The sequence below is a fragment of the Peromyscus leucopus genome, chromosome 2 (assembly GCF_004664715.2).
Source record: "Peromyscus leucopus breed LL Stock chromosome 2, UCI_PerLeu_2.1, whole genome shotgun sequence".
NCBI lineage: Eukaryota > Metazoa > Chordata > Mammalia > Rodentia > Cricetidae > Peromyscus > Peromyscus leucopus.
In genome coordinates, this window is record NC_051064.1 from 136,201,960 (window position 1) to 136,225,508 (window position 23,549).

The 23,549-nt window shown below is 43.8% G+C and overlaps 1 protein-coding gene across 1 annotated transcript in view; it reads right to left on the reverse strand.

The window, feature by feature from the left end:
* Positions 1–1,762: 1,762 nt before the first annotated feature.
* Srrm1 (serine and arginine repetitive matrix 1) overlaps positions 1,763–23,549 on the reverse strand; it is a 32,264-nt gene continuing 10,477 nt past the window's right edge. The window contains 14 exon segments of the mRNA XM_037203063.1: positions 1,763–2,805; positions 3,762–3,971; positions 5,056–5,251; positions 6,029–6,490; positions 7,642–7,700; positions 7,702–7,777; positions 10,479–10,520; positions 10,877–10,997; positions 12,894–12,980; positions 13,369–13,449; positions 17,701–17,975; positions 21,401–21,520; positions 21,765–21,953; positions 23,253–23,456. Coding sequence (XP_037058958.1) covers positions 2,701–2,805; positions 3,762–3,971; positions 5,056–5,251; positions 6,029–6,490; positions 7,642–7,700; positions 7,702–7,777; positions 10,479–10,520; positions 10,877–10,997; positions 12,894–12,980; positions 13,369–13,449; positions 17,701–17,975; positions 21,401–21,520; positions 21,765–21,953; positions 23,253–23,456 — 2,227 coding nt within the window. The 3' untranslated portion in view covers positions 1,763–2,700.

Below are 23,549 nucleotides of genomic sequence, written 5' to 3' on the forward strand. Positions count from 1 at the left end.
TAAAGGCGTGCGCCACCACGGCCTGGCTCGGTGGCCTTTCTTTAACAGCCCAAGCCTGCAGCGGGCTGAGCCTTCCCACAATTAATAACTGAAAATATGGCTCACAGACATGGCCACAGGCCAACCTGATGAAGGCAATTATTCTGCTAAGGTTCTCTCTTTCCAGGCGATTCCTAAGACCGTGTCAAGTTGACAGCTGAAACTATGACACGTGATCCCTTGTCCATGTTGGCACATGAACAGGTCACTTTAAATTTTTAAAATTTTATTTGTATTTTTTATGTATGAGTGCTCTGCATGTATACCTGCAGGCCAGAGGAGGGCACAGATCCCAATTGTGAGCCACCATTGGTTGCTGGGAATTAAACTCAGGACCTCAGCAAGTGTCTTGACTGCTGAACCGTCTCTCCTGAAGCCCCGAACCCATCACTTTAAACCCCAACTTTTCCATTGTCCCTAAGATCTCATGTTAACCTGAACTTGATTCTTCAGCACACTTACCAAGCACTGGAATTGAACCTGGGGCGTCATGCCCAGCCCTCCTTAATTAAAAAAAAAAAAAAAGCTTTAAAAATGAACAAAAAATGCTCTAATTTGACAATCTTGTACGTGTAAAAAAAAAATCATTATACCCACTCTAGTCCCCTTCCCACCTCATTTATTACTTTTTTAACTGAGTCCATTAGTGCTGCCTGCTGAAATGCTGACTCATCCTGCTGGCTGTAGCTTGAACTGTAATGAGTTCAAGAATGCAACAGCAAGACCCGTTTCAAAGCAAACTAGAGACAAGGCTCAGAAAGACGACCCTCCTGCCGGTTCCTGAGTGCTGGGATCATAGCTGTGTGCTAACACACCCAGCTCCATCTTTGAGACAGTGTCATGTAGCCTGGGCTAGCCTCTAAACAACCTGACCTCACTGTGTAGTCGAAGACCGCTGTTTGTCTGGTTTCAGTTGGGTAATATGGAGTCACTGCTAAGAGCAGCTAAAGAGAAGACTGAAAACTCATGAGCTTCAGGAGTCGTCATAAATGCTCCAAATGAAGGGCTGAAATCCTCCACTGGCGCTCACTGCTTGTTCACACTGGGAGTCAACCTCCAGCAGCTCAACACTGCGTCTCCCATGTCATCCAAGTTTCCTTTCCACGTTAACACACGGGAGAACCTGGGCAGTTGTGCACTTGTGAGACTCCACTCTTCCCGGGTATGGGGTCCTGCAGGGCGGTCTTAATCCTTGTTAGCCCCCCCCCCACCATACTCATGTAGAACCAGCCCATCACTGCCGACGTCTTAACTGTTTGGGTCTTTTGGATAAAAGCCAAAAATAACAAAAACCCTTAAGTTATCTTGAAATAAGACATGTGCATTTTGTGTTTCTGTTTCAACTGTCAGAAATTACTATCAAATTTACCCATGGGTCCAAATACTCAGCTCAGACTCCTGGTGCCCAAGTTCTCACCTTCACATACACAGGCTGCTCCAAGTTCCCTTCTGGGAGTGCCAGGCTCCCTCCACACTCGAGTGCAATGATACTGTGCTCTCCACTTCAACTAGATTCTGCTTCTGCTGGTGAATTTGCCTGCCTGCCTTTCACGTTCAGAGAACCCCCATACTCCCCCCCTAGCACCCTTTGCAGTTAATTATTAAAATAAAAAGGGAAAGTCCTGTTTCATCATTTTGTTTTCCCTCAACACCCACCTCTACCAAGAAGTTAAAGTTGTTTCGTAGTACCCAGGAAAGTGAATAAAAGTGAGTGGCAACGTTCTTAAATTTAGAAATTTATTCTGTTTAATCCACAAGCTTTATATAGCTTTAGTTAAAAAATAAAATAAAATAAAACAAGTGAAACCAAGACACTATGTCCAAGTCCAGGCCCTCCCAGCCTGCCAATGCAAGAGCTCTTCAGTTGTGTGTACCAATTTGAAGAGTAGGGAAAAAAATATGGATGAGAGCCACGAAGTTTCATAAAACAAATTTATCTAACTGAAGGGTCCTTGCTGGGTCAGATAAACTGCCTTTACAAAAGAGAGGGGGGGAAAAAAAGGAGGGGGGAAGGAAAACAAACCAACCCAAAGAGGACAAAATCCCAGAGCTCTAATCAACGTATGAGCCTGTCACGCACAGACAGACTCTTCGGCATCTGTGAGCAGTGCCGCCCTGCTCTCCAGAGCTGGAACCCCGAGGTGTCAGCAGAGACTCCACAGAACAGGAGTGCTGGCGACATTAACACACTCACTCAGACCCCTGTCCTTCAACAGTGGTCTCACTCTGGGCAAGCTTACGAACCTATCCAAGGCTGAAAGCATAATTTACATGGGTGCTCAAATTTAAGAGAAAGAAGAGGAGGAAGAAAAAAAAGGTGGGGGTGAGGGGAAAAAACAAACTAACTCTGGGGAGAGGCAAGGGCGTTTAAAGGAACCACAAAAATGTCAACAATATTTAAACGCCCTTAAAAAAAAGTTGGTTTTTTTTTTTTTTTGGCTTAAAATATTTCACTCTAAATGTCAATGGAAGAATGTCACTAATACACCATGGACGCCTTTGTAATGTAAATCCATGCCCCTTTTTTTAAAACATGGTGAACTTCAACCTAGCAATTATTACAACAAATGTTATAGTCTAAAGCTCAAACACATTTTAGCAATTTTGAAATTGAATTGAGTACAAACCAAATCAAATTTACAACATAACAAACATGTCCACCTAGGACTGTGGGGACACTTGAGCCTTCCGCATGGACCGCAGGGCCTTCTCCCTCAGGTGCCTTTCGAGGTCATCAAGGTTGTCCTCAGCTTCACTTTCAGTCTCCTGGAGACAAAGCACACGGGGCAGAGGGTAAGTCTGAGACACAGTGGGGAAAGGCCAAGTCCAGACCAGAACCAACTGCAGCAACCACACAGACTGTACACACGAGACCCACCCCCCTGAAATCATGCCTTCTCAGACAGTCTCTTTGTCCCTGGGCTTGTTTACAACTTGTTAAGGAGCTAAGAATGACCCTGAGCTTCTGATTAACCCCCCAAGTGCTGGGATTACAAGTATCATACTACCACACCCAGTTTATCTGGCGCTAGGGGAGTCACATCCGGGGCCTTTGAGCATGTTAAACAAGCCCCCCCCCCCCCAAAAAAAAACTGAGTTGCATCCCTATGCCTGCTATGCAAGTATAAGAACAGGCAGTAGTGTGCTGGCAATCCCAAGTACTGAGGTGGTGGTCTAGGTGTGGTCCAGTCTATCTGCAATAGTGGACTCCAGGCTAGACAGCTTGGAGCTTGCCACAACCCTGATGACCTGTGTTCAATCCTAAGGACTCCAGATGGTGGAAGGCTAGAATTAACCCTGCAAATTGTCCTGACACAGGTAAGGTGCAACAAAAATATGAATGAATGAATGAATGAATGAATGAATGAATGAATAAATAAATAAATAAAGACACTATTGGCTTCTACATCACACTGATAGGTGAGCACACACACAAAACCCACCATTATCAGTTACTTGGGAGGCCCCCCTTTTTTCCATTATGTGAATTTCTTGGTTGCATTTAGTGAGGGTCTAGGGTGTGGCTCAGGGGTAGCACCCATGCCTCACACACAACAAAGCCCTGTGCTCTTGTCCCCAGCACTGCTGGGAAAGGAGTTTTAAAACATTCAAAGCGTTCCGGCATGAAGCCTCTGGGAAGCCATTTGTCCTCCTCTCCTTGGTCCTGGTGGGTCAGCAGGACACCTCAGCACACGGGGAACAGGACGGAGGCACGTGAATACCTTCCTGGGCTCGGGTGCTGCCGCAGGCTCTTCCTGTGCTGACGTGGTGGTGGCAGCAGAAACGGCTGCAGGGGCTGCAGGAGCTGCAGGGGCCACAGCCACAGCCTTCTCCTTCTTGTGTTTTTTGTGCTTCTTGTGTTTCTTATCCTTTTTGTGTTTCTTGTCCTTCTTTTTCTTCTTCTTCTTCCCACCTCCTTCTTGATCAGAATTCTAGAACCCCAGAAAGACACATCTGATTACAATCCTGTTTTATGTCCTCGAGGGACTCTTACATACATGTTTCACTGAAGTGCAAAGACAACTGCCCCAATGAAGGCCTTCTCAGGAGGTGAAGCACACAGCCGGCCTGCCCACGGACCAGCACGAGAGAGCCTCGACACTGACTCACTGGTACAGTTTCCCTACTAACTCTAAGCCAGGTTTCCAACTTCAGGATGTGAATGGGGTGCCAACAGCTGGAGTCAGGGGCCAACCATGAGCTGCCTTCCAGCTCCTGACCCGAGCATTAAATGAGGGGCAATTTTAGAAACCTCTGACAATGCTTGGCTAACACATAGCAGGATTTCAGTATATGGTGCCGGCTGAGTCCAAAAAATACCAGGACAAATTCTGAACTGCACCTATTTTAAAGTGGGAGTGGTCTGCTTTACTCTGCTGCAGAGATGTTCCATGTACAGGAGTTGGTCCTCTCCTACCATGTAGGCCCTAGGGATTGAACTCAGGTTTTCAGGCTTGGAGGCAGGTACTTGTACCCACCGAGCCATCTTCCTTATTAGCCCAGACGTTCCATTTACAACAGGGCTGCATCTTCATAAGCCCTCTAAGTTATACCCCATCTAAGTCACATCTATCTTTACATTGCTGAAAACCATAGCTTAGTCAGACTGCCTTCAGCATGCACACTGGCCTACAGCTAGGCAGTCATCTAACACAAAGCTGACTGTGAGAATGGCTCATGCAATTCATTGAGTATCAGTAAATAACAGTACTTTTTGCTTCTCACTAACCTAGAAAAGAGGATCAAAATCTAAATTCAAAGTATGGTTTCTATTGAACAAAAATCACTTTCATACCATAGAATCAAAGATTATTAGACTGTCTTTACACCAAATTTATGTATGAATCCAACTAACTTCTAACTTAATTGTTTTTGAGAAAGGTCTCACTGTGTACCACAGGCTGGCCTTCAACTCCTGATCCTGCTGTGTCCATCAAGTGCTGGAACTATAAGCACCCACTATTTCATCCCCATTCGATTAATTATAAAGACGCCCGAAACAGGGCATATACACACCCTGGCAGGGGACGGGCTTGGTGTTGGGCTTTTAGCCTTTTTGACTGGTACTGCGGGTGACCAGTTTGTGGAGGGTGACTGAGACTGGACAGGAGACGGAGGTGCTGGAGGCTTCTTAGCTGCTGGCTCAGGAGATCCAGAGACAGATCGGGAAGAAGAGACCCTTCTCACGGACTGAGGGCTTGGTGAGGCAGCCCTAGACAGAGAAGGAAAACAAAACAAAACAACACTGCATTGAGGACAGAGGCTATACTTGCTTTTACGTCACCCAAGTCTTACGGGGTCACTCATGCCCGCAACTCTCTACCATTATACTGATGATGCATCCCACAGGACACTAGTGATAGTTTCTTAGCTTCCTGAAGCCTCTGTATTAGTATTAAATGCTTTTCAGGGGCTGGAGAGATGGCTCAGTGGTTATGAGCACTGGCTGTTCTTCCAGAGAACCAGGGTTCATTTCCTAGCACCCACACGGCTCACAATTAACTGCAACTACCTTTTCAGGGATCTGACACCTGCTGCTGGCCTCTATGACACTGCCCACCAGCAGTGTACAGACACATAAAGGCAAAACACCCACTGACAAAAAATAATAAAAAGAAAAAGAGGCTGTTTCATCTCAGATTCAGAAGCGTATTTCTAAAATACTGGATGTTAAGAACCAAGTAAAGCCTCTAGCATTCATGCTACAAGGAGCTAGTTTCAAAGTGGAAAAACATGAACAATACCTAAAGTTTGACTATATTATTATTTTGGTTTTTGAGACGGTATCTCTGTAGTCTTGGCTGTCCTGGAACTCACTCTGTAGACCAAGCTGGCCGTGAGCTCACAGAGATCTGCCTGCCTCTGCTGGGATTAAAGGTGTATACCACCACTGCCCAGCTTTCTTATTTTTGTAAGTGCTCAATAGGGAAAGGATTCTACATGTTACAGAACTATGTACTCCTAACAAAAAAGCATTAAATATTTTTACTTTTTAATCTTCTTAGGCTCCGGAGTCCTGGAGACTCTCCTAATGGGCCTAGTACTTGGAGATGGGGACTGCCTTCCTTGGGGTGATGCTGATGCTCCTCTTCGAACAGGGGGAGGACTTGAGGTCTGAGGAGCTCGAGGACGTGGTGAGGGCGAATGCCGTTTGTTTGGTTGTGGTGACCGGGCCTCTCGGGTGGAGCGGCTTGGGGAAGCCCCTTTCCTATGCTTTGAAGATAAGGAGGGCGAACGTCTCTTGGTGACTGGGGGGCTTCTCTGTTTGGGAGGTGGAGAGTGGGAGACCCGGCGCTTTGGTGGTGGAGATGGTGATGCCCTTCGCTTGGGCTGGGGTGGGGGTGAGGCGGTTCTCCTCTTTGGAGGCGGGGAAGGAGAGTATCTCCTCTGGATGGGAGGAGAGTATCTTCTTGGAGAAGGTGAGCGGCGGCGTGGGGGAGGAGAAGGAGTCCTAGAAAAAACACACCATTAAGCTGAAACCAACAGAATCCAGAAATCAAAACCCATTTATTATTATTTGGGTGTGTTCATGCCCACACATTCTACATGAGTGCAAGTGAGTGGCATGCTGAGGTCAGAGAAATCAATTCTCTCTATCCACCTTTATATGGAATCCGGGATCAAACTTGGGTCAGTACACCAGTGTGGCAAGTACTTCCCTCCCTCAGCCACCCTGCTAGCCAAGCCCAAACTATGAAAATTAAATAAACACCAAGTAACCACTCATAAATACCCTATAGCTAGCACTATGCCAAGGGATACACTTCAAAGTAAGATGTCCACCACCATCCTTGTCCAGAGGGTACCATGTTGTGTTAATGGAGAAATTTGCAGTTTTCAGAAACAATTTCAATTCACCGGCGCATAGACTTTATTTATATATGGAATCAATTCACTGTTTCATGATAAGAGAACCTCACACTGCTTTGTGGTACTGTGGGCATCTGCTGTTGCCAGGTGATAATAGCCAACAACGGCCAATTGAGAAAGTCTGCTTTACTGAGTTCTATGTGGCAGGGGCTGGAGATGTGGCTCAGCTGCTGGTGCCCAGAACCAAGGTCACCAAGGTTCCGAACACAAATTCAAAGGGATCCACTGCCATTTTCTGGCTTTCACAGGCACAAGGTACACACAATGCACACACACACACACTCAGACAAAACACGCACACACCAAACCAAAGAAATAGTTTCTGTGATGATGTACTGGGCTCCTCTGACCTAGCATCCTACTTCACTGACTAAGCTCCCAACACAGACTCCAGTCTTCTTCAAAGGACCACTTTTTAGTGCAAGTTCACGGCCAGACAAAGATATCTCTGAGAGTTCTACCTGGCTTTTCTCTTAAAAGTGAGGAAGTCCTGTTATGTTGCCTAGGAATTAAGACTTAACACAACATTCAGGCTAACTTTACAATTTGTGCTTGGGTCTTTCAACTGAAATTCCTGCTCAAATTTACAATAAGCCAATCTTCAGGCAAGGTGGTAGAGCAAAACTGGGCAATTATTTAGTAACTCTAGCTAGGCACAATGGCTCCAATTTGTTAACTCCAGTATTTGGGAGGTTTGAGGGTTGAGACAGGCCCAAATCCAAGACACAGTACCTTCGTCGTGGTGGTGGGGTGGGAGATCTGCGCCGCCGAGGAGGAGGGGGGGGGGGGGGGAGGGGGAGGAGGAGCTGGAGAAGGAGATCGTCGCCTTCTGGCTGGTGGTGGAGAGGGACTTCTCCTCCTTCTACCACTAAAGCAAGAGTTGATTCTCAGTCAGTGACATTTCTAATCAAAGGCCCAGGAAGCACAATTCCAGCAAATAACCCAGGGAAGAGATGTTACTACTTTATGTCCCAAAGTCTTTCTCAGCCCAGACCCTGGGTAGCAGCCAACATTAGAAACAACAATTAAAAACCAACGTTTCACTTTTGGTCTGGGTAAAACAACTCAGCTTTGTGATATTAGCTTCCAAAAGAAGTATTTGGTTATAACATTAATCACCCAACAGAGGAAGTGAAAAATTTCAAAAGCCTGACTAGAACACTTTTTTTCAGTTGGGAGACACATATCTGAGACTTACGTGGACCATATCAGGGTTAAGTTCAGCCAAGTTGTGCTTTGAAAAAAGGCTTTTCAGGTATTCTGATTCTCCATGAGAAACATGCAGGGTGTTAATAGACACCAATGGCTTAAGGCCACACCTGGAGGCCACTGCTCCACGCTGACCTCTCCAACACGGCAGAGCACAGGGACTGCACACACCAGGCGAGCACTCTACCTTTGAGGGGTCTCTCCAACCTTACCATCTAACTAAAAATACTTGTCCAGCACTGACAAGGAACTGGGTATCACACCTAATACCCTAAAGACAAACAACGAAGCTGAGGATGAGGCTGCCCTTGGGGTAATGTGTTAAAAATACACTCACGAACCAAGTCCACCCCAATTCTGAGTTCTGTAACAGACTTAACTAGAAGCAGCCTCAAAAAGACTGATTTAACTGTGGGCTAAGCCAGCTTGTCACCTTTGAGGTAAACTGACATACACTGAGAAAGAAGATAACGCAAAAAGTTCCTGGCTCTTTGCTCAAGTCAGGACTGATGCTGTGAACCTAGAACTCAGTTTCTCAAGTTTACCAGGCCCCGGCATCTACTTGAGACTAAACAGAGAAAAGCCAGAAATTCACTACCAGATTTTACTTCCAACCAGATCTGATTTAGATTTGCAGATGATCTGTGATTAGTACTTCATCTTAATATTTTACATAAACACTCAAAATCATGTTTAATTTTACCCTCCCTAAAATATGATACTGAACTGGGCAGTGGTGGCACATACCTTTAACCCCTAAACTAGGGAGGCAGAGGTAGGCGATTTCTGAGTTCAAGACCAGCTTGGTCTACAGAGTGAGTTTCTGGACAGCCAGGTTTACACAGAGAAACCCTGTCTCAAAACAAGCAAACAAATAACAAAAATATGACACTGAGTCGTAACTCAAAATAATTTTCTGTCAGATGTGGTGGGGTACCCCTTTAATCCCAGCTCTCAGGAGACAGAGGCAGATGCATCTCTATGAGTCCTAGGCCAGCCTGGTCTACAGAGTGTTCCAGGACAGTTAGGGGTACATACAAAGATCCTGTCTGAAACAAACCAGCAGAGAATATTCATTTTGTTTTTTGTTGGTTTTCTTTTCTTTTCTTTTTTTTTAAGACAGTGTCTCTCTCTCCACATAGCCTTGGCTGTCCTGGAACTCACTATGTAGACCAGTGCTGGGTTTAAAGGCATGTGCCACCACGCCCAGTTAGGAACATTAATTCTAATTTTACTGTTTTCACAGAAGCCAGAAGTCATTGCAGCTGGGAGAAAAATATTTTTGTACCCAATTTATTTCTATCATATTTCTGTTTTTTTTTTTTCCATTATCATGAAATAGTTCCCTCCACAGCATAAATATCCCACTCTGTTCCATTACTGCTTCCCAATGTCTTCCCAAAAAGACTTTAAAAAAAAAAACAGGAAGCATTTCTGCTCCCAAGCAGTTTAGACAGGGGATGCTCAACCTGTACTCAGAAAAGGGAACTGATGACAGACAGCATGTCAGTGGCACAGGTCAAGACCAGGCGTGGGACACTTCTCCCTGTGTTTTCTCACTTGTGAGACAGGCCTGAGCTAAAAGGATTTTCTTGTTTGTTTTTTGAGACAGGGTTTCTCTGTGGAGCCCTGGCTGTCCTAGAACTCACTCTGTAGACCAGGCTGGACTCCAACTCAGAGATCCACTGGCCTCTGCCTCCTGAGTGCTGGGATTAAAGGTGTGCGTCACCACTGCCCACCCCACTATAAGATTTTTTATAGGATTTGGATCTAAATTTTTATGGTTTCATGGTCACATAAGCACATGATCAAAAAAGTTCAGTCAGTGGAAGGTAAGGGGAGAAAGCCAGGGCTGCTGAGATGAGCTCAGCAGATAAAGGCACTTGCCACCAAACCTGAAGAATTAAGTGAGTTCGATTCCCAGGACCCACACAGTGAACAAAGAGAACCAATTCCTACAGGTGTCCTCTGACCTTCAACAGGTGTACTGGGGGCACGTGTGTGCCACACATACACGACAAATAGAAACACAGTGAAGACTTTTACCTCACAGATATGTTCCCCAAACTTCTGCACAGACTACAGAACCAACCTTGACATTCACTTCTGGCATTTTGAAGTTTCTCCTCAAGTTTTTCTCACTTTCTTTAAGTCACCCTAATTCCAAGTCCCTCTGTGCCAGCTTAGAAAGAGTTCTGAAACCAACATCTCACACACAGCTCTCCATATCACTCATCTCACACGATTCAAGAAAAAACAACACACCAAAACAACTTAACTTTTGCCACTGACACATGCATCTATAAAACGGGGAGTAAACTTGGTATGGAACCCTAATTTAAAAATAGCGTCTAACCAACCTTTTAGTCACTGGCGATTGCCATCGCTTCCCCATCTGCATCCTGAGAGCAGCGGAGAGAAACAAATGTCAAGAACTCCATTCACAAGTTAAACTCTTCTTGTGGAGGCAGTTTTTTTTTTTTTTTTTTTAAGCTTCAAAGTGTCTGGAATTAATGCTACGATTTAACTGCTCTTATTCATGCATTAATAAGGCAATCACTCAAAATTTGTCTAGTTTTAATGTTGAGAACTACCAAAAGCAAGAAAAAGACAAGCTAACCAAAACCCCAGACCCAACCACTCTTAAGTTTTCAAAAGGAAGAATTAGCCAATTCTAAAATAATTTTGCAGCCCACTCTGTAAGTTACAGTTTCAACCCAACCACAGATCAGTCAAAACCATCAACGAAGGTTGTTACCGAGGAGAAGTCTCTTTCTGGCGCTTTCGAGGTGATGGAGAGGCACTCCGGGAGGGGGAATGTCTCCGGCGCCTGCCTACCTCACCGTTCTTCACATGGGATCTCTTGGGCCGCTCATCTTCTGAGGTGGAAGAGGAGCCAGAGTCTGTAATCACAGAGCAAAGAACAACAACAAAATATCACACACACACACACAATCACTCACACTCACCCTCGTTTTTACACTGAATGCTCAGTCCTAGGTTCTACCCCCAGCACTGAAAAAAAAAAAGTTACTTAGAGGCTAGTAAAACTCAGTGACACAGCATTTACCTAGTATGGCATAAGGCCATGGGTTCAGTTCTCAGGACAATTCTAGTGGCAGTCAATATCTCCACACCCAGCAGAAAACTAGCAAACACAAGGCTACTTTACTATCAAGAGAACTGAGGCCTGTATGCACCTCTAAGAAATTTAGGGATTTTAAACCAGGCTTGTTGGTGCATGTCCATATCTGCTGACAGGGAGGTAGAGGCAGGGTCTAAAGCTCAACACCAGCCTCAGCAACACAGCAATTTAAGTGGCGGCCTGTATGAATGAGACTATCTCAGAAACAGGACAGAACAAAAAGTTATTATTTCCAATTAACAAAGTAAAGCTTCAAAAGAATCTTAAGGCTGGTGGTACAACTCAGTAACTCAGTGGAAGAACACATGCCTAGCATGAGCAGGCCCTGGGCTCCATGGCAGCAGCAAAAGAAAAGCATCAATAAATTACTTGAAGTAGAAAATAAAAATGACTACTACAATAATTACAATAATCACTTGAGGAAGTGGAGTATGGCTGTTAGCGTGCTTGTCTTAAGCATCCATCCCCAGCACTGCACAAAATTGGTTGCGGTGGTGCAAAGCTTAACCTCAGCACTTAGGAGATGGATACAAGAAGATCAGAAGCTTACGGTCTTTTCTGGCTACACAGCAAGTTCAAGGCAAGCCTGTCTCAAATGAAATCAAACCTACCAAAACCCAAACAGCATTTGGCGTAAACATCAAGTTTCTGCAGCCTTTCTCTTTAATCCAACAATTAAAACTATCTGAAAACTTCATCTGCCTACTATTAAACAAAAAAAAATACCTAAAAGCAGCCTTAATGACCAACAAAAGGCAACTAATCAAAAAACAAAAAGCTACTAGTAAAAAATGAAAGATTCACAAAAACCCAGTTAAGATGTTCTAAATCACAGACTCCTGCATATTAGGGAATAAATTAGTTATCCAATTTCTTTTTTAAGTATTGTAGTAAAAATGTGTAGAGTATTCTACTCTAGCTCAGTTACCTTATTTTTACTAATGCTGGGAATAAAGCCCAGGCCTTTGCACACAGTAAGCTATATTAGACCAACAGAACCACAGATTTATCACTTTTATAACAATGTAACAATTTAAAAGAAAAATTTAAGGGCTTAAAATAAGAAAGAAACATATACAGTGGCCAACTTAGACACAGAAATTCCCATGAAGGCAAATTCTTTGTCCCTCACCCCCTGGCATTCAGAAGTAGGGTCTCAGGACTGGAGGTGCTGGGCAAACAAGACAGTCTTGGTTCAATTCCCAGGACCCACGTGGTGGCTCATAATGTCTACAGCTCCAGATCCCAGGGGATCTGATGCCTTCTTCTGGCCTCCTGAGACCAGATATACACATGGTACACAGATATATATGCAGGTAAAACACACACGCATTATACACACACACATATATATACACATATTTATGTATGTATATGTAAAAGGGGGGGTATCCTCATGTAGTCCAGGCTATCTCCAGTTCACTATGTAGCCAAGAATAACTGATTATCTGACCCTCCACCTCCTGAATACTGACTGATACTACAGACTTCTCTGGGTTTGCTGTTCTGGGGACTCTCACTATGTAGCCCTTAATGGCCTCATACTCTACAGGAACTTCCTGTCTCCACCTCCCAAGTGTTGGGGTTCCAACAGGTGTGGAGGTAGAAAGCACTTTCTTGGTGTCCATACCAGATGAAGACTGCTGGTTCTGTCGTCTATACTGGCGCCTCTGCTGCACAGAATCGGCTACAGCCATCTTGCTGCCTTTGTCTTCTTCTGAAAGATGGATGCATTTAGAAAGCTTTTCTTTAGTTGTGCACAGGTATTGTGACGTAACTGCACACGAAAACAAGCCTTCAAACCTTTATCAACTACTAAACTTACTGACGACAGGTCAGGCCGGGAGACAGGAATTCTACAAATATTTCAGCTAGCTATCAAACCCCAATTATGTCCAAATACAGAAGAAGAGAATGAGGCTAAGAAGAATGAAATAAGGAAACAGAGACACTTAAAATGCTGGAGCTGGGAATCTCAAACTGTGATGTCAGATTCAGCTTTCTCTACTGTGGTGCCCTGTACATCTGATCTCCAACCCAAGGGGGAACCATCAACTACGGAGGGAAAAGAAAAAAACAACCTCTAGAAAATCATTACAACTTACCAGACTCAGACAACTCCACTTTTCTCGGCTTGGGTGCTGGTGAAGGTGACTCTCTTTTCTCAGTACCTTTATGTTTTGTCACTAAAAAAAAACAAGTGAAAAAAAAAATCTCACAATAAAAAAAGAATAGTATTTTAATAGTACAAAAATGTGGTGTGACTGTTCACATAAAAAACCGTAACCTAAAATTTAAATATGGAAAGCTTCAAAAACTTCCCCAGGGCTAGCATGAACCCTGCACTGATTACTCAAAGCCTACGCACTAAAACCCGTCGGATGTAGTGTGTGTGTGTATGGTATGCACGAGTAACCCCACAACTCCTACAGCAAAATGGAAGGTGAAGATGAGGTAATGGTCTGGAAGTTTGGACCAGCTAACCTGGAGCACACACCACGAAGTAGAAAGCAGGGAGGGCCTGCCAGAGACCATGTCTCAACAAGGAAGAAGAGCAGAATCAACTCCCAGAAATTTTTTTAAAAAGAAAACAACCAAAACAGATGGGTGGTGGTGGCACATGCCTTTAATCCCAGCACTTTGGGAGGCAGAGGCAGGCAGATCTCCAGGTTCAAGACCAGCATGGTCTACAGAGTGAGTTCCAAGATAAGTCAGGGCTACACAGACTTATCTTGTTCCAAAAAACAAAGAAACCAACCAACCCAAGGTCATCCCTTAGTTCTTTTACCTGTGAATGACTAATGAATTTCGCTAGGCTATCTTATCAGAATACAGTTATACCTTATTTAACACCCTGGGGATTGTCACAGACTGACTATACAGGGTAGTACCACAAGAACCAGTGATCTAACACTTCAACCTCATCTTTGCTAAAGTAATCAAAGAGAAAATGACTACTGAAATGGTACACACAGTAGACAAGCCCTGTATCCCTGAGCTACATTCCTTTAGTTAATGATTCTACCTACTAACGGTAGAATTCTCAACAGACAAACCACTGAATTTAGTTGAGAATGGTTAACATCTAAAATTCTAAAATTCATAAAAGTAACAGGGGCTGGAGAGGAGCCCAGTGGTCAAGAGCACTTGCTGCTCTTACAGAGGACCCATATGGGTAGCTCACAGCTACGTGTTAACTCCAGCTCTAGATATGAAACCTCATCTGGCTTGTGGGTACCTATGTTGTGTGTATACACCCTAGCACAGAACATACATTAAAAAAAACCAACAAAAAAACCCCAACAAGGAGGAGGCTTGAGACAGGACTGCCAGCCTAGAATAGTATCATAACAAGATACTATTTCCCAAGATTTTAAAAGACAAATGAAATCAAAACAAACAGGAAATTGCCTACATGTCAAATTTACCATCTCAGAGGATCAAAATTTAAAACTATCTGGAAGGTGGCTTGTTTGGCTGTGAGAAGGCATTTTCTTAAGAAACATAATTAAATTTAACATTGCTTTTATATTTCTTGAGACAAGATCTCACTACTGTCTGGTTTCAGAATGTAATACCAGAATTAAAGAAGTACACTATTACCAGGTGGTGGTGACACACATCTTTGATCCCAGCACTCTAGAGGCAGAGGTAGGTGGATCAAAGCTCAGTTCAAGGCCAGCCTGGTCTACAGATCAAGTTCTAGGCCAGACAGGGATACACAGAGAAACCCTGTCTAGGGGGTGAGGGGGAACATACCATCACACCTAGCCAACATTAACTATTTTGTTAAACAGAAGGAATAAACACAGGGGTTTATTATTATCCTTTAGTAGTGTTTATCGCACACTTTATCCTACTCTTGAGTTAAAGCATTCTGCCAAACAGTGGTGGCCCATGCCTTTAATCTTAGCACTTGGTAGGCAGAGGAAGGCAGATAGATCTCTGTGAGTTTGAAGCCAGTTTGGTCTACAGAGCTAGTTTTAGGGCAGCCAAGGCCACACCAAGAAACTGTCTTGGGGGGAAAAAAAAAACCAAACACCAAAACCAACCAAACAAAAAAACATTATTACAGGTAACAAGTGTTTCTGTTTTATTTTTCTAAATGAGATTTTTTTTTTACTGTGTTATGTTAATAGTGTTTTAAGAATTCAAGGAGCAAATCATTCTAGCATGAAGTCAGAAATCTAAAAGAACAACTCTAAAACCAGAATTTTAAAGTATTTCAACAGTCCTATTAATTATTAATCTTAGATTGCCCAAAAGATAATTTGTAAAGTTAAGTTACTGTAACCAGAACAAGTAAAATACATTAAACGTCCACAAAGCACAATTTCTATAGTTTAGCTGATTCAAAAGATACAGGCCATGCCAGGATACCTGACTAAGGTACAAGTTTATGCAGCACCTGGATTACAACTGATTCCAAGTTTCTCAAACACTTAATGAGACTGTAAAGTACACTCAGAATGATTTAGTCCCAACCCCCCCACTTTTCTCTTACTCTCCCCTCATCTGCCTGTCATCTATAGCAGATCACAAGACCCCAATTAACATCTGTTACATGAACTACAAACAAGAACCCTGCATCACAGCAGTGCCGCAATTCTAAGTATCAAGAGACCCAAAAGAGGGCAGTTGGGAAATCACAGTACCCAGTAGAGAAGCCAAGAACTTCATTCCGCCCTGCCTCTTCCTCCCTAGTCATCACAAAGGCATTTGGTTTATCCTTTTCTTTTCTTTTCTTTTTTTTTGGTTTTTTAAGACAGGGTTTCTCTGTGTAGCTTTGCGTCTTTCCTGGAACTCACTTGGTAGCCCAGGCTGGCCTTGAACTCACCTAGATCCGCGTGCACCACCACTGCCCAGCCTGAACAAGCTTTAATATGCACATACGTGGCCTGGTCACAAAGGCATTTGGAGTCTGACAATTCTCACTGCCTAAGTGGGAATGAGCTTTTCATTTCTTTTACTAACTAGCTGACTTAACAATTGCCAAGGTCTTTTCTAGCTCTCAAATTTCAACCCAAGGGTCATTTCCACACAGTTCAAACCAATTCTGAGCTTCAGTGGACATAAAACAGCTTTCCGCAGCACAACTATCTGGCTAAAGCAGCTTGTCCAGAGCAGAGAACGTGGCAGGTTTCTGCTCCCTACAATGAACTTCTCTCGACTGCAAAACATCCATCACACGTGTACAAGGCTTATGTCAGAACAGGAGAGACTGGCATCGGTGCAGACTCATGAAAAGGGGAATGAATAAATCCCAATAATTGCCCTATTTTAACAGAAGAACTCCTTCTGTTCATGTATTTTAAAGTAATTCTTCTATATGATCTAAATGGAAAAAAAACATGTATTTTTCTAAAATAATAGTGGGAACACTAAGAGTATCTTGCCCCTAGAGAGCTTTCTAGCTCTAAACTAAAGAAATATTTACAAGTGTAAAGTTCCCAAGAAAAGACAAGTTGGCTAGAGAACTAAGTATCAGATTAGGACATGGTAATGGGAACTTCAGAAAAGCAGAAATAACACAGTGCATGTATAATAGCTGCCTTAAACATCTTATCTGTCACTACATGAACGGGAAATTAAAGTTACATTACTCTACGGCTTGCCACCACCAGCAGGTCCTCTTTGTACTCATTCTTCTCAGCCTAAGAAGTTTAAAAGGGTAGCAGTGTGGTGCGCCCTTGTAATCCCAGTCACTGGCTCAGAACGCCCTCTCTAAAATCCAATTGCTACAGCAGCTTTCCCAAGCCTCCCACCCACTCCACTCACCCACCCTTTAGGCTGCCTCTATTACTCCAGTCCCAGCACCTAATGCACCATCCGAATGGATCCTATCCTCCTCTTTCTCCACGCATATTTGTGGAGAAAAAAGTCGTGGCTTGATGGGGTTTCAGCATTATCAGACTAACATTCTACTTGGCTGGCACAATCACAGGTCATCAATTTCTTAGAAACCAATCTACTGAACAGAATGAGGACGAGGACAGCACCCAAGATTCCTGCCTAGACTCTAAATCAATCAATCTTTCCTTGGGGCATAAATGCGACCAAAAAAAAAAAAAATTAGAACACAAAGTTCTCAAGTAAGATATCAAACAAAAAGCCTTAAGAAGGGGTGTGGGGAGGGTGGAATAGCTAACTGGTCTCAGAGTAATAAAACGAATCCTTACAGTGAACACAAGTTCCAATTGTTACCCCAATTCAAATAGCCCCAAGCTAGTGATCTGCTTGGCCACCTGCCCACACAAAGGGCACTGGAAAAACAAACTACCTTTACATATCACCCTCTTTCAGCAAAGCCCTGAGAACAGAAAGGCAAGGCAAGTCATTTACAGTATCACAAAAAAGTACCTCCTAGCTGCTTCTGAAGGTGGGTACAACTGGGTTCATCCTGATGCCAAAGATAACAAAATGCTTTGTGTTTTTACCTTTACTCGAAGTTCTTCCCGGAGACACAGAAACTCGACTTTTTCTTGTCCGGTTCGACTGCTGGGGGGTTGGGGAATGGCGAGTTTTAGGCGGTGGGGTTGCTGGAGATGATGGCCTGTGCCTTCGCCTAGGAGGACTTGCTGAAGGAGATAACCTTCTAGTTTTTCGAGGCGGGCTGGATGTCCTCTTGGGAGGCTTCTTTGGTGGTGACCGGGAACGAGATGAAGAGGACGAAGAGCTACTTCCAGACAACGATGCGGAAGAGCGCCTCCTTCTGTGGAATAAAGCATTCACTTCATCACCTGCATCCCACTGAAGATGACTTCACAGTATGTATAATGTACACAAAAATACAGCTATTTTTATCCAACTTTTGAGTTTATGTAGCTAAGTACACAAATTACTTCAAAAAGGTTAGAAACAAAAGCATAACCTAGGACAGGAAACAGCTATTTCTGAGTACACACACACAACTCATTCTGATTGTGTTTGAGCTGTGAATGCTGTAATCCAGTAACAAAGCAGCCCCTTCCTGAAGAGTGATAATGGGGTCATGGAGTTTGTACAACTTTGGGGGTGACAGAGTATTGCTTATTTAGAGTGATATCAAGTAACTTTTAAGTTGCACTAAAAGCGTGCAACATTTGAAATTCATTTAGCTACATAAACTTAGAAGTAGGGGCCTCTCGAATTCTGCAGCAAAATCTGTGGTTAAGTTCTGTTGCAATTATATGTACCTGCAGAATTCACCTTTGGCAGAATTTCTGAGAACCTGAAAAAAAGAAACCCTCCCTTGAGTGTGAGATTAGAAACTGGCTGAAAGGGAATCTTACAGAATCTGCAAAACACTGTGACTGCTCAACTGTTCAGTGCACACTACTGAGACAGGCCGCCTACAAAACTCCAATGTGAGAGATGCTGTTTCCTTCACGGTGGACAAAGGAGCACTGGCATTACTTCTCTAATGATCAGTGTGAAAAGTGTGACGCCTGGAATTCCACCACAGGCACATCTGTCCTCCTGTCCACCAGCTGCAGCAGCAATGCTACACGTTTAAGTCTCGGTACCTGGACACCACTCACCAAAGAAGACGGTATTTGTTGTTGCTGTTGAAGTGTGGGTCTGAAAGCCCTACCTGCACACAGAACTTGGAGATTATTTCATGTTTTCCCCTTCTGTAGTTGCTGTGGTTCTTGGTAAAGAACAGTAACAGCTTTTCCAGGGCTAGGGTATACTTCAGAGACAGAGCACAGGCTCAGCCTGAGTGAGGCCCTGGGTCAACCAGCAGCAACAAGGAAGAATAGACAACTAAGTTCTGTCCAAAGCACACTCGGAAAGCAGGCCCAGGCAACGTATCAATAAGGCAGAAAATTCTGTTCCTGTGTACCAGGCTTCATTTTGTATAAAGTTAAGACACAACCTCATTGCTATAAAATAATATCGAAGATAAAACATTTTATCTTATGCCCATTTTAGAATGGTTAAGCAAATTACACATTTCAGCAATGTTTAAAACAAATTAGTACTATTGGCTGAATTAGATGAATGCCTAATTGTGTCACATGTAGCCACTGTAAACTACTAGTAATGGCTTTATGTATCAAGCTTTCTTGTTGAACTATCTTTGGACCATCAGCCTGCAAATAATGACTTGAGACTTATTATTAATTATGAAAGCTTGGCCTTAGCTTAGGCTTTTTCCCAGCTAACTTTTTTGTTTTGTTTTTTCAAGACAGGGTTTCTCTGTGTAGCTTTGGAGCCTATCTTGGAACTTGCTCTGTAGACCAGGCTGGCCTTGAACTCACAGAGATCCACCTGCCTCTGCCTCCCACCACCCGGCCCCAACTAACTCTTATAACTTAATTAATCCATATTTTTTTTCTTTCTTTTTTCTTTTTTTTTTTTTTCCGAGACAGGGTTTCTCTGTGTAGCTTTGCGCCTTTCCTGGAACTCACTTGGTAGCCCAGGCTGGCCTCGAACTCACAGAGATCCGTCTGCCTCTGCCTCCCAGCATAATCCATATTTTTTACATGTATGTTCTGCCACGTGGCTCTTCTTGGTATGGCACATCCAACACACCTGACAAAATCTGCACACCTACACTTTCTCCATCAGTCCCCTCTCTCCCTAGAAGTCCCGACCATCTCTCCTGCCTAGCTATTGGCCACTTAACTCTTTATTAAACCATCAGAAGATGCCTTAGGCAGAGACATTTTTAGTAGTGCAAACAAATACTCTGCAACACCTCTATCTAGGAATGGAATTATGGGGAACTTTCCTTTTATGTTACCTGTCTCTGAGCGGTTACAAAAGGCTTCATTACACAGGGTGGGAGAGATGGCTTAGCAGTGAAAGCGTTAGCTGCCCCTCAAAGGACACAAGTTTGGTTCCTAGCACCACCAGTTACAACTGTCTGTAACTCCAGCTCCAAGAGATTTGGAGGCCTCTGCAGGCAGCTGCATTCACATACATATCCACATTGGCGCATTTGAACACACACCTCTACACATACTCAAGATAAATGTTCTTATAAAAAGAGAAACACTGTAAAGGTACTTGCTGTGCAAGCCAGGTAGCCCAAGCTCAATCCCCCCAGAACCACCCAAAGGCAGAAGAACTCCAAAGTTGTCCACTGACCTCCAGGCACAAGTTACTGCATTTGTATACACACACAATATAAGTACGTTTTTAAAACTTAAGGTAAAACAGCAAATGGGTTTTTAAAACTGGTTAAGTAACCTGATTAATTCTGTAGCCAGCTGCCTTTCAGAAGCCGTAGTAAGCTAAGTCAGATGGGAGGGGGTGCTCAGGGGTTAAGAGCACCTGTTCCTCTTGCAGAGGAGGTGGTTTCAGTTCCCAGCACCCATATGGCAGCTCAAAACCATCTGTAACTCCAGTTCCAGGGTCTGATGCCCTCTTTTGTCCTCTGGGGGTACCGCACACACATGGCACACAAAATGCGGACAAAACACTTGTACACACTATACATTTCAAAGTCAAACAGAAAAAGCCACCAGTTCTTTCTTTGCTGTGTGTGTGTCTCACAGTCTTACGTAGAGGATGACTGCATTTCTGATCCTTTTCCCTCTACATACAGGGTGCTAGGATGACAGATACGAACGAAACTCCACCTGAGTCTGTACAGTACTGAGGAATAGAGCCCAGGGTTTCGTGCTCACACAGCAAACATCTCACCACTAAAGCACACTGCTAGCCCTTGGTTAGCCCTTGGTTCTGTCCCTTATAATAAGAACTTTAGTCAGCCGGGCGGTGGTGGCGCACGCCTTTAATCCCAGCACTCGGGAGGCAGAGGCAGGTGGATCTCTCTGAGTTCAAGGCTAGCCTGGGCTACAGAGTGAGTTCCACAAAAGGCAAAGGCAACACAGAGAAACCCTGTCTTGAAAAACTAAAAAACAACAACAACAAAACCCACAACAAAACAACCTTTAGTCAAGTCTTAGAAGGTAAAACACACAGGACCTACAAGACCAGTGACTTGACTCTTTCCCAACAGTATGTTTCTCACAGCTCAAGGAGTGCCACATTTGAAGTGCATCAGGCTGCACTTGTAGAAGAAGACATTCCCTAGTATAATGTATGACATCTGTCTTCCAGCAAACAAACAAAAACAAAAGGATCCTGAAATTAGACCAAAGATCACCCTGAAGTGCCAGGCACCTGCCACTAACAGAGTCTCACCGTCGGCCTGGAGACCTACTCCTCCTGTGTCTTGGTGGAGGGGGCATCCGTCTTGGTGGAGTTCTTCTTCGAGGAGATGGTCGCCTTCTTGGGCTTGGCCGCCTTCTAGGAGAGTAAGACCTGCCATAACAAACAGAATTAGGTCCCAAGTAAACTAAAAACAAGGAACTTATTGGTACTAATTTCCAATGCCATAACTTCTGTTTATGTAGATTTTTACAATGCTCAGAAAAGTAGACTTCACATAATGCAGAGTAACCTTCATTCTGAACATTCTCTGTGACTTTGCCACTGTTTACGACATTACCTTGAAAATCACCACTTACAACCTAAATCGCATACTCATCCCAAGGTCATAACACACCTTGATCGGGATCTATGTCGCCGTCTTGGTCTAGTATGAGAAGGTGATCGAGAACGGGTCCGAGATCGTGATTTGGAACGTGATCGCGATCTTGGTCTAGTCTTTTCCTTTTCCTTTTTGGAATTTTTTTCTGGAGAAGGTTCTTTGGGCTCTGGTACAGGCTCAGGCTTGGGAGCTTTCAGGATGTCACTGTGAAAATGACAGTGTTTTGTTTTTTTCTCCACTCTTCTGAGAATCCTAAGCCAATACAACAATATACTGACCTGGCTCTCTTTTTAAAGGGTTTTCTAGGGCTGGCAAAATGGCTGTCTTTGGTGAGTACTTATGGTGCAAGCTTGAGCTCAGTTAAATTCCCTGGAACATTAATGTTAAGGAGAGAGCCAACTCTACAAAGTTGTACTCTAAACAACGTGACCTGTCCCCTACTACTAATAAATTAACAGATGTAGATCACCTTATTCTAAAAAAAGTCAGTATCTGCAAAGACTTCTGACTTCAAAAGATAGGTACATATCAGAATTCATTGAGCAACTAGGAATTCATATCCCTGTTTCACATGTGGGCAAGGACTGTGCCACTGTCCAACTGCTGGAGTCCACAGAGCCTGACTCCTGGGGGAGCCTCTGAAACCCTGAGGGACAGGAGCTGGCGGATGCAAAGTCCAGGCAGGACAGCACCCTCACCTGCTCAACCATCATTCGCACAGGTCCTCAACTGCAGGGGCTGCAGTCTCACGGACAGCATGCTAGGTGGCCTTGTGGACCACGGGAGCTGTTGTGCAGTAGCTACATTATGCTCAAGCCTAAGGCAGCCAGAGGGCACAAGATGTTCCCAATGAAGAGGGAGGGAGTGGCTTTTATTTGGTGTATTTTGTACTCCAGTTAACAGAAATGAATAAACCTCTTTAGATTGGGGGTAAAAGTTGTTTGAGAACGTAGGTCACTTACAAAGCATGTGCAAAGCTCTAAGTTACACCCCCTACCTCAAAAAACAAAACAGGAACTTGTCCACAGTTTATTGTGGCAAGGAGGTAAGGAAGATCACATTACAACACATAAAATGTTTAAAGGAATACAACAGACAGGGCTGGAGAGATGGCTCAGCAGTTAGGAACACTAGCTACTCTTCCAGAGAATGCGGGTTCAATTCCTAGCACCCACATGGCAGCTCGCAACTGTCTGTGATTCCAGTTCCAGGGGATCTGGCACCCGTGGCAAACCACCAATGCACATTGAAAAAAAAAAAAAAGAAAAAAAGAAAGAAAAAAATACAACAGACAAGTGGTTACCACTAGGACATTTTCCTTATAAAGAATATAATTTCAGCTTCTTTTTCCCATACTAACTTTGTAATTTAAAAAAAAAAAGAAAGAAAGAAAGAAAAGAGAAAGTATCTAAAAGGAAAACAAGCATTTAAGTTAGCAACATACATTTGCAGGTGGTAGAACAGCCTAAAACATGATTATGTAACATGATGTTAGGAACATGCCTTGTAGACGTGGCCTCCTGTACTGAAGAGTCTTTTGTTCTCACTGATGGTTCCGGGAGCTCTGGAGATTTCTCCTTCTTTTCTGGGGCAGGGGAAGGGCTCCGGCTCTTGGTTCTGTGACGGGGAGATCGAGAGTGACTGCGCTTTCTCTCTCTCCTGACAGGGGAAGATCGTCTTCTAGGGGAAGGAGATCTGGATTTGCGTCTAGGATGAAAGCAATTTTTTCAGATTTTTGAATAATGTGGTATGGCGCAGACAAAGGGAAAATCGAGGATTAATCTTTTAAGTTACCCACTG